The sequence below is a fragment of the Elgaria multicarinata genome, chromosome 3 (assembly GCF_023053635.1).
Source record: "Elgaria multicarinata webbii isolate HBS135686 ecotype San Diego chromosome 3, rElgMul1.1.pri, whole genome shotgun sequence".
Lineage (NCBI taxonomy): Eukaryota > Metazoa > Chordata > Lepidosauria > Squamata > Anguidae > Elgaria > Elgaria multicarinata.
In genome coordinates, this window is record NC_086173.1 from 77,343,996 (window position 1) to 77,357,854 (window position 13,859).

A 13,859-nucleotide genomic window follows, 5' to 3' on the forward strand; every position below is an offset into this window, starting at 1 on the left:
CCATAATGTTTTGAAATAATTTTTGGAAGCATCATGGAATAGATGCACAATACATGGTGCAAAATGTATATAATATGTGTGGAAGAAAGCTTGATTTGCAGATTTCTCTTAAGGGAAAAATAGGTCCTGGAGCCCTGAGGCATTGTCTTTCAATTGCATATTAAACATAAAGGTTTCTCCTTTTAACCCGCATTCTGAAACTTGGCAACAATCAGGCAGTGATCTACTGGGGTATAACAACTCCAGAGCAAAATATCACAAGCACACACACTCATTTTCTAACAACATCAATTTTCATATTATCTTACTTCAGTGTGTGTGCTCCATTTTCACTCTATGTAAAGTAGTTCAAGGGTTAATGCACTAACATTTTAGAATAATTTCTTGACTTTGAGAATAATCACAACAGCACATTTGTTCACAAGAGAATAATAATTTCCTTATTTGGTGGCATTTAAGGAAATTTGTATGCACAAAAACCAATAAACAAAGTCAATATGTCAAACTGTCTAACAAGGATAGGTTCAGTGCTCCCCCACCAGTGAGGATATATAATCCAGGGGAAAACTGTTGCTGGAATGTATATAACTGTTTATATTTTATGTTTTAATTTACATTTTACTGAATAGGAGTGGTTGCAGTTCACAGCAGTAATTTATGGAATGGGGTTTTTCAACTTTATTGTGACACTAAAATGAAGAATGTTGTGATGTCAGCATCCTTCAGATGCAAACATTCTAGAAACTTTCTTTCCTTTCTTCAGTCAAAGCTGGATCTTCTGCCTACTTCTTAATTCCCAATGGACAAGCTCATAAGCTGTTGTTTTACAGTGACTGAGAAAAATCCATTGTCTGATGCAACACAATCTCCACTGATCCTTTCCCTGCCAGCATCTGAAAACTGGAATGACTTCCTTTTTACACTGAGGTAATGAGCTCTCTAACCTTTGGGGAATCAAGCTTGGGTCTGTGTTTGAGGTATGGCAAAATACAGAGTGGGCCATTCTACGTATTTATTTACGTTGTGTCATATCCTGCACTTTGGGCTTTGGAAGGGACTCCCAAGGCAGCTTACAAAACATTGTTTAAAACAACATAAGATAGTAAGAATATCAAAAGCATAACAAAATTCCCTCAGAGAGGAAATTCCACAATTCTGGTGCCACAGTTGAAAAGGCTCTTCATGCTCCACCCGCCCTCTCCACCTCACTTCTGAAGCTCAGTCACCAGAGGCTTGTTTCTCAGTAACTTGGTGGTATTCTCCTTTTGAAAAAGAAAACAAAAAACAAATCTAGCACTAAAAGAAATCAGATATTGTAGAGTTGGAGGGGGGAAAAGTGCAGAAAAGGGCAACTAAAATGATCAAAGGGATGGAGCATCTCCCCTGTGAGGAAAGGTTACAACATCTGGGACTGTTTCTTTAGAAAAAAAGGCAAGTAAGGGGAGACATGATAGAGGCGTACAGAATTATGTATGGTGTGGAGACTGTGGATAGGGAGACATTTTTCTCCCTCTCTCATAATATTAGAACCCAAGATCATCCCATGAAGCTGATTGGTGGAGATTCAGGATAGATAAAAGGAGTACTCTTTCACACAGCTCATAGTTAAACCATGGAATTTGCTACCACAAGGTGTAGTGATGGCTACCACTTTGGAGGGCTTTAAAAATTGTTAAACAAATTCCTGAAAGAGAAGGCTGTCAATGGCTTCTAGTCTTGATGGCTATATGCTACCTCCATATCAGAAAGCGTTTGCATATGTGCACAAGTTGCTGTTGGCCATAAATGGGAGGGTGGTATTACATTCATGTCCTATTTGTGGGTTTTCCACTGGCAGCTCGTTGGCCAATGTGTGAACAGAGTGCTGGACTAGATGAACTCTAGTGTGATCTAAAATGACTTTTCTTACGTGCTTATGTTCATATTTTCTTAACCAAATCCCATTCTGTGCACACAAAAAAGATATGCTATTAATTTGCATAAGGCAGATAATCCAAGGTGTTATCATAGTTCTAATTGGTTATTCTTTATAATAGGTTGGATCCAGACTTATAATTAGAGTATACCCATTGAAATTAATGGTGTTTCATTGATTTCAGTGAGTCCACTCTAAGTACGACTAGGTTGGAAAGTTCTATATTCTTATCCTGCCCTTTCTCTAAGGAGCTCAGGGTGATGTACAATATTTTCCCTTCACTTTATTATTACAACAACCCAGTTAAGTAGATTTAGCTCAGAGAAGAGCTGGCCCAAGATCACCCACTGAGCTTCATGGCCGAGTTGGGATTTGAACCTGGGTCTTGCTGGATCCAGTTTGGCACTAACTATTGTGCCACATTGTATACACTGCCTGTGTGCTTTCAAAAATGTCTCCCTGAGGACTAGACATTTTCTTAAAAATATGAAAATTGTTAATCCTGGGATTCTAACAAAATCTAAATAACATTTCATGAATGTAATCAACATAGCTCTGCATAAGTTTTCTAGGTGACCTTTCTTTTTTAGCCCACATCCATTGGATTCCACTGCTTACATGAACACAGGCATATTTTATCTCAGATGGTCAAAATATCTTTCAAGCCATTATCAGACTCTATTGTGTTTCACGCAAACTAATGTTCAAAAACACCAAGGTCTGTGTACAGGGCTTCCCTCCAGGGTGTTATAGTTTAAGACCCAAACCTATTGGTATTGGCATATGAGGCAGCTACTACCTTGATTTAATGCTACTTTGGGATGACTATGTTCTTCCACTGCTGTGGGGGAAATGGTCCCTGTGGGGCATGTCAGTGTCAGTTTAACTATGATGATTTACGGAGCTCATACAGCTACACAAAAGTGCCAAAAAAGACAATTCAGGAGTAAAAAGAGAGAGAGATTATTTTTCCAGAAAAGCCAGAGGTGTTCAGTCATCTTGTTATTAACATTCTTGAATGTTTCACACACATGCAAGAATTTGATTTCCTGAGAAATTTGCCTTTCATTTAAAACAAACAAAAAACCTTCAGTTGACTTGTTGCCAGGAGGAAGTTTCAGACTGCATGTGACTCAAACTTTGCTTTCCACAGCTCCTGCTCCTTTTTGTTCATAAGATACCACAGAGTTGGTTCCAAACATAAACTATGAGTCTTTTAGCACTGCAATCCTGGGCATGTCTCCTCAGAAGTAAGTCCCATTGAATTCTATGTAGCTTACTCCTAGGTAAATGGGTGGAGAAGCCCAGCCATGAACTCACTGGATGACAAACATGCCGCCTCTTTCATCCACTGCCTCTCCAATGTATGATGAGGATAATACAAGCAGTCTACTTGAAAGGGATGTTGTATGGATTACAGGGATCATGAATGTGAAGGACGAAGGGGGAAGTGCTATATAATTGCTAAGTGGTAATCAAGTGAATTGTGTGTTGTTTGACAGGATATGTGTGTGCAGGAGGGAGAAATGAAAGGGAGGATCTTATATGGGGCACTACTGGAGGGTAACACATTTCTATACACTCTGCATGTGACAGATAAGACTATTTACAGACTGTGTCAGGTTTAGATCTGTTCATTCATAGCATTTGGTATTTTTATGACTAGTATATGTTTAATTGTTTCATTACTTCATCACAACGTGTAACATAGTTAGCCTACACCAGTAAGATCAAACAATAATTGGTTTATTTCTTCATACAGTTCCCAGTTTGGCATCCATCCTAGAACCACACCCAAAAGCAGGTTTGGAGCATGTTCAGTTGCAACTTTTGTAAAAGAGACACTCTTGTCTTTTTGGCACTGGGTGGCAACAACATACACATACACTACACAATCTACTGGTGGTGCTGGGAGGCATCAGGCTGGAGGCATAAAGAGGATCCAGTTTTGGAAGGAGCATAGGTTGTGGGATCCTGCTCCCCAAAACAGGGCTCCGTAAGGAGACTAGGATGTGCAGCTGTGAAGCTCCAGCCAAGCTCGGCCTGGCATGCCTGTCATTCAGATAGTGTGAAGGGCCTATGAGAAGAGTGCATGCCATCATGGGTCTGTTACTTTTGTCACTCTCAAGGTGGCCCCATAGTAGTCAAGCAGGAGGTATGTGGACATTGGCCAGCAGTCGGGCTACCCAGTTACAGGATCTAGTCCTGTACTATGCCAAACTAGGGATGTGCAGTCTTAAGTTAATTTAATTTAATTTATTAAATTAATGTCCGTCGGAGCTCAGATCCTGCGGAGTAGACATTGGATGGTTTTAAAACCACCAGATCCCTGTGGTGCAGAGCAAAAGTCGTTCAGATCTGTGAAGGTATCCGAAGTATGTGAAGGTATTTAGGCTTTGTGAGGGGTAGGCTGACCATATGGAAAGGAGGTCAGGGCTTCTGAATCTTTAACAGTTGTATAGAAAAGGGAATTTCAGCAGGTGTCATTTGTATGAATGCAGCACCTGGTGAAATTCCCTCTTCATCACAACAGTTAAAGCTACAGGAGCCCTGTCCTATTTTGTTTCTGGTCAAGAGGGCAAGGATCCTGCAGCTTTAACTGTTGTGATGAAGAGGGAATTTCACCAGGTGCTGCATACATACAAATGCGACCCGCTGAAATTCCTTTTTCTCTACAACTGTTAAAGATACAGGAGCCTTGTCCTTCTTTCCATATGGTCAGTCTAGTGAGGGGTCATTTTAAGTTGATGGACTAACTGAACACTTTTCCATATTAGGAAGATGCTGACGGGTGAGGGAGAGGTAGTTTTGAGATTGACATCTGTGGCTAACCAATAGCCACAGTGTCCTCCCTGCCCCCCTCAAATCACAGTGATTAGGGGGAGGGATTGCAAATGATATAACCCATTTGTCCCTGCCCTGGAACTCATTGCTTTGCCAGCTCGTGGAGCATTAGGAAGGAAGGAGGAGAGAAAGAGAGAATCATTGAGAGAGAGCTCCTGCTTGCTTTCTGTTTGCTCTCTCTCTCTCTCTCTTTCTGTTTCTTTTTGCTTTTCTTTGGTTCTTGTATGTGCTAGCTCTTCTTGTTTTCTCTATTCCAAGTTCCACTCACCTTTTGTGTGTTATTGTGTGTGTGTTTGTTACCCCGACTAAGGCCATAGCTAGACGGGGCGAAATCCCTGGGATCGTCCCTGTGTGTCCACATGATGCACAGGGGATCCCAGGATCAGGGAGGGATGATCCCTTCCTTGCCCGGGATCCCGCCCTCCCCTTTAGCCCCAGTTTTTCCGTGGTCTCAAGCTGAGCCCGAGACCGCAGAACATGTGGCTGGGCACCGCGGGTTGATCCGGCTCCTCACGAGGAGCCGGAAGCCGCGCACCCTTACCATTGGGGGTACGGTAGGGGGAGCGGAGGAAATAATTTAAATTAAAAAATACTTACCTTTCGCGCACGACCGTTCGTGCGCTGCTGGCCCTTTAATATTAAAAAAATGGCAGGCGCGACGCCTCTCCTTGTGAGATCATCACGTGTCGCATGTAAACAGAGGAGGGATCTTGTGATAAACACATCACGAGATCTTCCCTCCTCCGTTGTGTGCTAACAGGTAGGTCTAGCTAAGGCCTAAAAATATATTTCAAATCCTTCTTTAAATCCCTGTCTGTCTCTGTCTGTCTGTCTGTCTGTCTGTCTCGTACTAGTTTCTTTGGTTTAAAATTATGAAACCCACTACCACAAGATGTAGTGATGGCCACCAATTTGGATGGTTTTAAAAGGGGGTTGGATAAATCCCTGGAGGCGAAGGCTATCAATGGTTACTAGCCCTGATGGTTGTGTGCTATCTCCACTATTTGAGGCAGTAAGCCTGTATGCACCAGTTGCTGGGGAACATGGGTGGGAGGGTGCTATTGCACCATGTCCTACTTTGTTGGACCCTGGCCGACAGTTGGGCCAGATCTACGCGTCGTTGTGAAGTCGCTTCCGTGCGCGGTTTTTTAAGACGCACCTAAATGCAGCGCGTCTTTCTTTGCTGTCTCTGGCGCTTTTCTTTCGTTTCCTTCTGTTGGAGTGGTTCACACTCCTCTAAATTGCTGTCCCTTCCGGATGGTTGTGGTGGGGGTGGGGGGACCGGCATTGTTGAGCTGAAAGCCAGCTCAACACATTCCTGAGCATCAGAGTAACTGACTCTGTTCTCCCTTGCTCCCCCCCCCTTTTTAAATCTGTCTCAGGGAGCTTAGGATCGGGCTATACATATCTTTAGGACTGAAATGGAATTTCGCTTGAAGTAGGGGCTGGTGGGTAGAGCCATTGAAACACACGTTTCAGGATTGCTGCTGTGCAATCCTGTGCGTGCCTTCTCTAAAGTAAGTCCCATTGAACTCAATGGGCTTTACTCCAAGGAAAGTGTCTATAGGATTGCAGTCCTTATAATTGGAAGAATAACATCGAGGCAATCGAGCTTAGAAACTAGGACTCTTTTATTGCTGGAGAGATTGATTGCTGAAATCAATGGGACTGAGGACGGTGGGCTTTAGAAGAACACCTCCAGAAAATAGAGGGGACCCTCAAGAGTTCCAGCGCCTCCTCAACGTTGTTTCCTCAAATCCCGGAAATTTCTCCGTGTGTGTCCTTTGTCTCTCCCCATCCCTCCCTCCCTGCTATAATTAGCCCCGTCCCCAAACACAGAGCCAGCTTGGTTTGGTTACAGCTGGGGTAGCCCCCTCTCTCCTCCCCATAGGCCTGGCGGGTTGCACGGATTAGCCCGCTGGGTCGACCTGATATAAACGCGATGGGGGGGGGAGGAAAGCAGGTGTTGGAAGGTTAAGGTTGCTTCTCATAGCTTGTGTCCTTAGTTGAAGGTTACCCAGCGGTGATAATGATTGACCAGGCTGAGGCGCGGGGAAAGAGCCTGGCTGGGATCGGAAGTGGAAAGGCAACAAAAAATCTGGGCGGAGCGGGGCGGTGAGGAAACAGCGAAGAAATGTCACACGTGTTGGAGGAAGGAACGCATTAAATTCACTTAAGACAGAGTAAATAACAGCACTCAAAAGCCGGGAAACTGCGATTTGAAAGTAAGGCTGTATGTCTTGAGAAGCTTTCGGGCGCACTCAAGGCGCACGGAAGCGACTTCACAACGACGTGTAGATCGTCCCCTGGTTGACCACTGTGTGAACGAAGTGCTGGACTAGATCGATCGATCCTTGGCCTGATCCACCATGGCAATTCTAATGTTCTTAAGTTCCTTTCAAGCATCCCACCCCACACCCCCCCTTAATTGTTATTGTGTGTGTGTATATATATTTTTTGTACTGTTACCCCACTATATCTACATCTATATAAACTTTTTATCTTTCCATCCCAATCCTTTACCTTACATTTCATTCCACACCCCAATGCCTGCTGTTAGTGTGTGTGTCTGTGTCTTTAAAGTCTACTGCCTCCCACTAAAAAATCTTTTAACCTGCCCAAATAATCTTTTGTGAGTTCTGTGTTGTGTTTTCTACAGTCTGTCAGTGTTTTCTAGTTTGTGTGTGTGTTTCTTTCTGTGCTGTTTGTGCGTTTGTGTGCTAGTTCTGCACATTGCAGCACACATTTTTTCAAAACTCATGCACAAGCAGCACACATTTTTCTCTGGTAAATAATACTTTCCCCATCGAATTCCTAGACCCCAAAGAGGAGGTTTCACAACCTGAGTTTGAAATTTTAAAAAATCCTAAAAATCAAGGGATGAAGGGCTCTGCTTCCAACTTAGCATGGCTAAAGCCCTACTTAAGAGCTATTATAGTGCCAATTTTCATTCTTTATCTTTAAAAATGAGGGAGCTGTAAGCATTTGATTAATTTCCATTGAATGTAATAGGGTGGTTATCCAAAAATGGAGTGATTCTCTGATAGAGAATCTGACGGGGCAGAGCAAGGGAGCCGCTCTGAAAATCAGAGTGGAGACCATGATAATTGGAGCTCCTGTCCTAGGCAACACTACAAAATGGCTGCTATGGGAAGTGTGGCAAAGCACAAGTATAAGGCAGAAGTGGGGGGGGGGTCTCAGTTCCTTTGAACCCACCTTTTTCAGCACCAACAGAAACTTATTTCACAGCAATCCCAACTGCTGCTAAGACTGTGTGTGTGTTAAGTGGGAGGGAAAGAGCACTTAAGCAAGAAATGTGCAGCAAGAAAGGTGTCCAGGGGCACATTGGTGCCTGTGGGTGCCATGTTACCTACCCCTGCTATAAAGAGATTGTAAATTTATACTTGAAGTGCTTCGATAGCTCTTCATTTCATTTTTTCATTAGAAACTACAGCACTGAGAATCTGGCTTTTTGTTGTTGTCTTTTCTGGAAGGCTGGTCTCACAAACAAGGAGAAATGAATCTGCAAAAGGGGATGATTGCTATAAAACAACGCATATTGGTGGCACTAAAACCTCTTTCTTCTCACCTCCTTCAGACAGAAGATTGCTTGGTTTATGTGCTACCTTGTTGCTAAACCCGAGGCTGCCTTTTATTTTAGTCTCTGTGTGTTCTTGTTTTAATCAGGAGCAAAGACTCTACAGAGCCCGTGACAACTCAACCGTGTCCTGCTAGTGCTGCTGCTGCTACCTCCAGCGTGACAACCATCCTGCGAACTGGAGGCAACTGGTCCACAGGCTTGTTTGACATCTGCAGCGACAAGGGAGTTTGTAAGAGTTGCCATTGTTCCTTTTAAATCTTCTGTCCAGGCGGCATTCTCAGGTGTGCTGTGGGAGAAATGAGTTTTTATAGACTTATAAAAGGCTACAGGACTGGTGATTGATGAACTTCATCCCATCAAAGTCGCTGTTGAGATAATGAAGTTGAGATGCTGTAGGAGCAAAAAAAGGAGCAAAGAGTTGGCCTTGAATCCTTGACCCAGGGCCATCTATGTCTTCACCTCCCCCATGTCATAAGAAAATTCCCTTCTTGTAGCAGCCTCCTTTGAAGCCAGCTTTTGTGTTGTGCTACGTTCATGCCTTCAGCCTGTTGGCAGTGTGCTTATGATCTGAATCATGTGGATTGTCTCCAGATGTCTAGTGTGTTGTGTACCTGATAGCAGGGCCGGCATCAAGAGTAGGCATGGTCAGGCACCTGACATGGGCCCACACTCCAGCAGGGGTCCCCTAATAAGAGTCCCCTGGAGTTGCTCCTCTTCTTTATCATTGCAGTCTGCTTGTCTACCTGCCTTTCACTCTGATCCAGAGATTGAGGAGAAGGAGGAGGAGCCATGGATGCCACTGCCTATTTGCTCTCTTGGTTGTCAAGCAAGCCAGTAGTAGCAATGCTCAGAAAGAGGGTGAGAAGCAATAGGACCTGGTGACAATGGCAGTGAGAACTCACTGAGGGAGGGGGCATGTTGATGTCATCCTACCCAAGGGCCTGCCAAAACCTGGAGCCGGCACTGCCTGAGAGTGAGGCATATTGTGTACCCAATACTGAGGAGTTGGACGTAGTGACATATTCACTGTCCATCCAGCTGTCATCGCCTGATCACAGCCTCCCCATGGTTGTGTTTCATGACAGGTGTGTATGGCTCATTATGCAGCCTGTGTCTGGAATGTGGTCTTGCAAGCCGCTATGGGGAGTGCTTCTGTTTCCCACTGCTGCTTGGTTCCACCATGGCATTAAGGGTCGGCACCAGAGGGAGACACAGAATACGGGTAAGTGTTTTCTCTAGCTCCCATAATGCCCTGGACCATGGGCCTCAGATCGTGTCCCTCTCCCCCAACTCCTTCCTGGTGGAGGCCATCACTGTTGTTTTAAACCTGTTGGCATGGCAGTGAGGCAGTGCACTAATTCATGCTAATGAATAGTGATGACTTGAAATCTTTGTGAGGGTGAAAAGTTCAGCTGAAGCAGAGCGTAAAAAAACTCGGGGCTTTAGAGTACACATACCTGCCACTCTCCTCACCTTTCTGAAAGTCCCACATCTCTGCTCTTTTGGGGCCAAAGATTTCTTATGCTGCTAGTGTCAGGCCTTCCTTAAAGCAGAACAAATGCATTAAACCTTTCAAATGGCTGCTGTTTTAGCACAGAAGAAAAGGCAGTGTTTATTTTCTAATAGCATGTCAACACCAAGCAAATCCCCATGTTTTTAAAGGATTGTTTAAGAGCAGCTCTGTCTTTCTTCACTATGGCTGCAAAATTACATTGTGCAGATGTTCATTGTGAGGAAAAAGTATATACCAGCCATGTAATCAGGAAAATGGGGAACAAAAGGTCAGAATCTAATTGTAGATTCTGTGTTGAAGTATACTTTAAAGCCATGACCATCCGGGTTATGGAGTTTTCTTAAGATTTCAGCTGAAATTTAAAAAGCATGTGTTTTCTCATGTAGCCTTAGTCCTTATTTGCAACGTTGCCACACAAATAATTTTTCGCCCACTTAGTTCACCATTTCGAATTATGAGTGTATTGTGATCTTGAAAGCATAACTGTTCTGGAGTGTCTCCAGAAGCTGATGCAGACAAAACGGATGCTTAATAGGACATAACTGGAAAGAAACTTCACTGCTTCTTAGTAGAGTAAACAAACTGGAGGCTAAGAAGATCTCCTCCCAAGGAGGTATGATGTGGGACTGGAGCATTTGCTTGGCACTGTGTATTGGGTGGGGAAGAAGGGTGTAGAGCCCATTATGGTTCAGCTCAGAATGTGTGTGAGAGGCAGGGCATGAGCTCTATGAATGATGAGCACACCATCTTAGTTTCATTCAAAAGTGCATGCGGTGCTACATCTTAATCATCCTAAGCGGTAAGGCAAAGGAGAGGATGTGCAAACTTGGAATGTGGTACATGAGCTTACCAACACCCACAGCATTTGCATCATGCACTGGATAATGTCATAGTGAATGTCTTCCAGGGAAAAACTACCGCACACAAAAATATCATGTCCTCCACCCCTGCTTTATATATTTACCCACAGTTCAGAAAATGGGGAGGAGGGCATGGGACAGAAGATGTCTCCTAGGGAAAGATGGGAGTGGAACTGTCTCTGCAAAACAGTCTTCTCTAGCCTCTTGCCAATACAGTAACTGGGGATCAAGGCAGCAAACACCCCCTCTTTTGGCTTTTCCGGAAATCAGAAAATCTCTCAGTATTTTAACACTTAATTTTAACTTAAATTTAAATTTTATTCTTCTAATTCTGTATTTTAATCTTATATCAATTTCTGCTGCGTGGTTTTATCCTGGTTGTGCTTTTTATACCGTATTTTGTATTTGTGTTTTTAGACTGTTGGTTGTTTTATTTTGTTTCTAATTTTTGTGAATAGAGCTTCGGCTATTGGGCAGTATAAAAATGAAATAAATAAATAAATAAAATAAAATAATTAAATTTTCTGGTCCATAATTTAATAGGGATAATTCATCCCCAATGGGAAATATTCTATCCTGGCCTGAGTCATGTGACCCCTCAGAAGATGTGCTTTCCCGTGCCTATTCCTTCAGCAAGGGTGAAATCCTCTGCCTGTTTAGACAGAAAAATGTCGACATGGCTGGCTGGGGAGTGCTGGGGCTTGTAGGACTTTCTTCTGTCTCAACAGGTATTGGATTGTACCCTCAAAGGCTGAAAGTCATGTACAAGCTGTCTGTTATGCACAAGGGCTGTGCTGTGTGGGGAGGGTTCTGGAGCCCAGCTCAACTGCTGTGTTGCTGGGGAGGAGGAACACCATAGCCCTTTGTCCCTCCTGGTGAGACTGAGGGCTACAACAGACATAACATTAAACCAGTGTCTCCAGCTATGTCTTTTTCCCTTGCATTTTTACTCTAGAGTGGCCTCGGGAGTGGCAATCTGGATAGTAACACAAACCCCTACCCTCATGCTTGGGCCCCATTCCTGTTTGGGTTCATTTTACCTATTCCAGAGTTAAAATGAAGGGTGGGGAGACATAGGGCTCCTCTAAAAGAGTGATTTATTGCACGCTTGTGATTGGCCACTCATGGAAGTTTTGGGGTTGATGTCATGACATTGTCACCAACCAGGATGTCTCTTGCGAAATCCTCCAGAAATCGTGGGATAAAACTTTTAATGTGGTAATAGCTGGGAAACAGCAGGATTTCCCCCCACTTGATGGTGCTGTCTCAGTAGAACTCAATGGAACTGAATGGAGGGGAAGAATTCAATTGTGAACCGCCCAGAGAGCTTCGGCTATTGGGCGGTATAAAAAATGTAATAAATAAATAAATAAATAAATAAATTCAAGCCCCTCACTGCCCCTGTAAGGCAGCCCATAACAATTGTGCCAAAGAACCAGGAAGTACAAAAGACCTGGGTAAACAACACAATTTCCCTTAATGTAGAAATGGCTCTGGAACTCCCTTCCCAGGGAAGCTAGACTGGCTTCCTCCTTGGTGTGTTTCTGGAGGCAGACAAAAACTTTTTTGTTCCAGCAGGGCTTTGGCAAATAGTCTGGACCTCTGTTTATGAATTGGATTTTAAAATTGTTATTTGTATTTTAAATGGTTTAATATTGAAGCACATTTAACTATATTTTTAACTTTTGTATATTTCTATTTATATGTTTTAACTGTATGTGTTTTAATTTTGTAAAGCTGCCTTGAGGCCCAGTATTGGAAAAAAGGTGGGATACAACAACAACAGCAGCAGCAGCTCATAGCTGCTAGACACACACATAAAGGAATGTCTGTTTTGGTCCTCCTCCAATTCTCTAACTAAAACCCCATTGAACACAATGGGTTTTACTTCTGAGTAAACAGGCATAGGATTGCATGGACAGTGTCTGGTTGCAGAACAGAGAGGTAGCGTTGCTAAAGTTGGGTCACTTGTGCTGCTAAGGGACGGGGGAGTCGGGAAATAGTTTGTTTACTACCTTAAAAACAAAAGAAAAAAGGTTGATATGCACTCCAGCACTGGAAAGTATGAGCACAGCCTTGAAAGTAAAAAAAAAGGTTAATGAAACAGCCAAGCATTGCTGTGTGGAAGACTGCACAATTACACTCATAAAAAAGAAAACTAAAATAATAATAATGAGGAATAATCAGGCTGCAAAGAGAAAGCCCTTGCTGTGGCATGGGCGGGGGACAGTGACACCAGAATTGACTAATTAAGGGCCAATTCAGGTATCTTATTGCTTCTGAATTGAAAGAGGAAGCAGCTAGTTAAAGTGTCAGAAGCTGCGGAGCAGATGCTATGGTGGAAAATGGAAGCGGCAGCCCTGGGAAACCTGAATAATGCTGGAAGACTGGTTCCTGCTATGATGATGATGATGATGATGATGATGATGGGTTGGCAATGTTATCATCTGAATAGAGTCTCTTCAAGATGAACTGGAGAGCGTGGAAGCAACCTGTGATTTCCCTCTCTCTCTCTTTTAAGGTTAGAAGCTGGGTGAAAAACTAGTGAGGAGAGATTCTAATTAGATCAGTGCTTAGTGACATGGAAAAATGTTTCTCAGACATCCTAACGTGGAGAGCTCCTCTTCCTGTTTTCCCCCCAGGGAACCCTCTGCGAAGACTGGATGGCAGTTCATTGCTGCTGGCCCTTTGTAATCTGTCAAATGGCCCGAGAAATGAAGAGGAGACCCACTTTCCAGGTCTACGAAATACACCAATCTCCCCCTCCCCCTCCAGCCAAAGATGCCTTTATTTAAAAACTTCCAGAAGAGCTTGACCTGTGGTGCTTTCTCCCCTTTCCCTTGCATTGGTTATTTACAATTAAAAATGTTAAAAAATGCATGTGTGTGTATGTGTGTGTGTGTTTGCCTTGTGTTCCTATGAGGAGGGTATTAAGTGCCAGTCACACCCAGCTTTGAGAGTTGGCATTGCTGGGCACCTCTTGAGGCCTACATCCCAGCAGGGCCATCAGATCTGACCCCCAGGACCCCTCTTTGTGGTTGCTCTCCACTCACTTAACCTCTTGTTACCATGTGTGAGTAGTGACAAGAGCAAAGAGCAGCCTCCCTCTTGCCATCTGCTTCTTAG

General features: G+C 43.6%; 1 protein-coding gene across 1 annotated transcript; it reads left to right on the plus strand.

Moving 5' to 3' along the window:
- Positions 1-799: 799 nt before the first annotated feature.
- Positions 800-13,537, plus strand: PLAC8L1 (PLAC8 like 1). The gene is made up of 4 exons (XM_063123294.1): positions 800-927; positions 8,447-8,589; positions 9,446-9,582; positions 13,376-13,537. The coding sequence occupies exons 1-4, from the start codon at positions 800-802 to the stop codon at positions 13,526-13,528; spliced, it is 561 nt and encodes a 186-aa protein (XP_062979364.1). The 3' UTR covers positions 13,529-13,537.
- The last annotated feature ends 322 nt before the right edge of the window (positions 13,538-13,859 follow it).

What these genes read in the sequence shown, in the direction of transcription:
- PLAC8L1 (XM_063123294.1), top strand. Translation starts at nt 800, where the DNA reads ATGGACAAGCTCATAAGCTGTTGTTTTACAGTGACTGAGAAAAATCCA. An exon ending in CTGCAGCGACAAGGGAGTTT is followed by an intron (nt 8,590 to 9,445) that starts GTAAGAGTTGCC and finishes GTTTCATGACAG; the next exon opens with GTGTGTATGGCTCATTATGC. An exon ending in GAGGGAGACACAGAATACGG is followed by an intron (nt 9,583 to 13,375) that starts GTAAGTGTTTTC and finishes TTTTCCCCCCAG; the next exon opens with GGAACCCTCTGCGAAGACTG.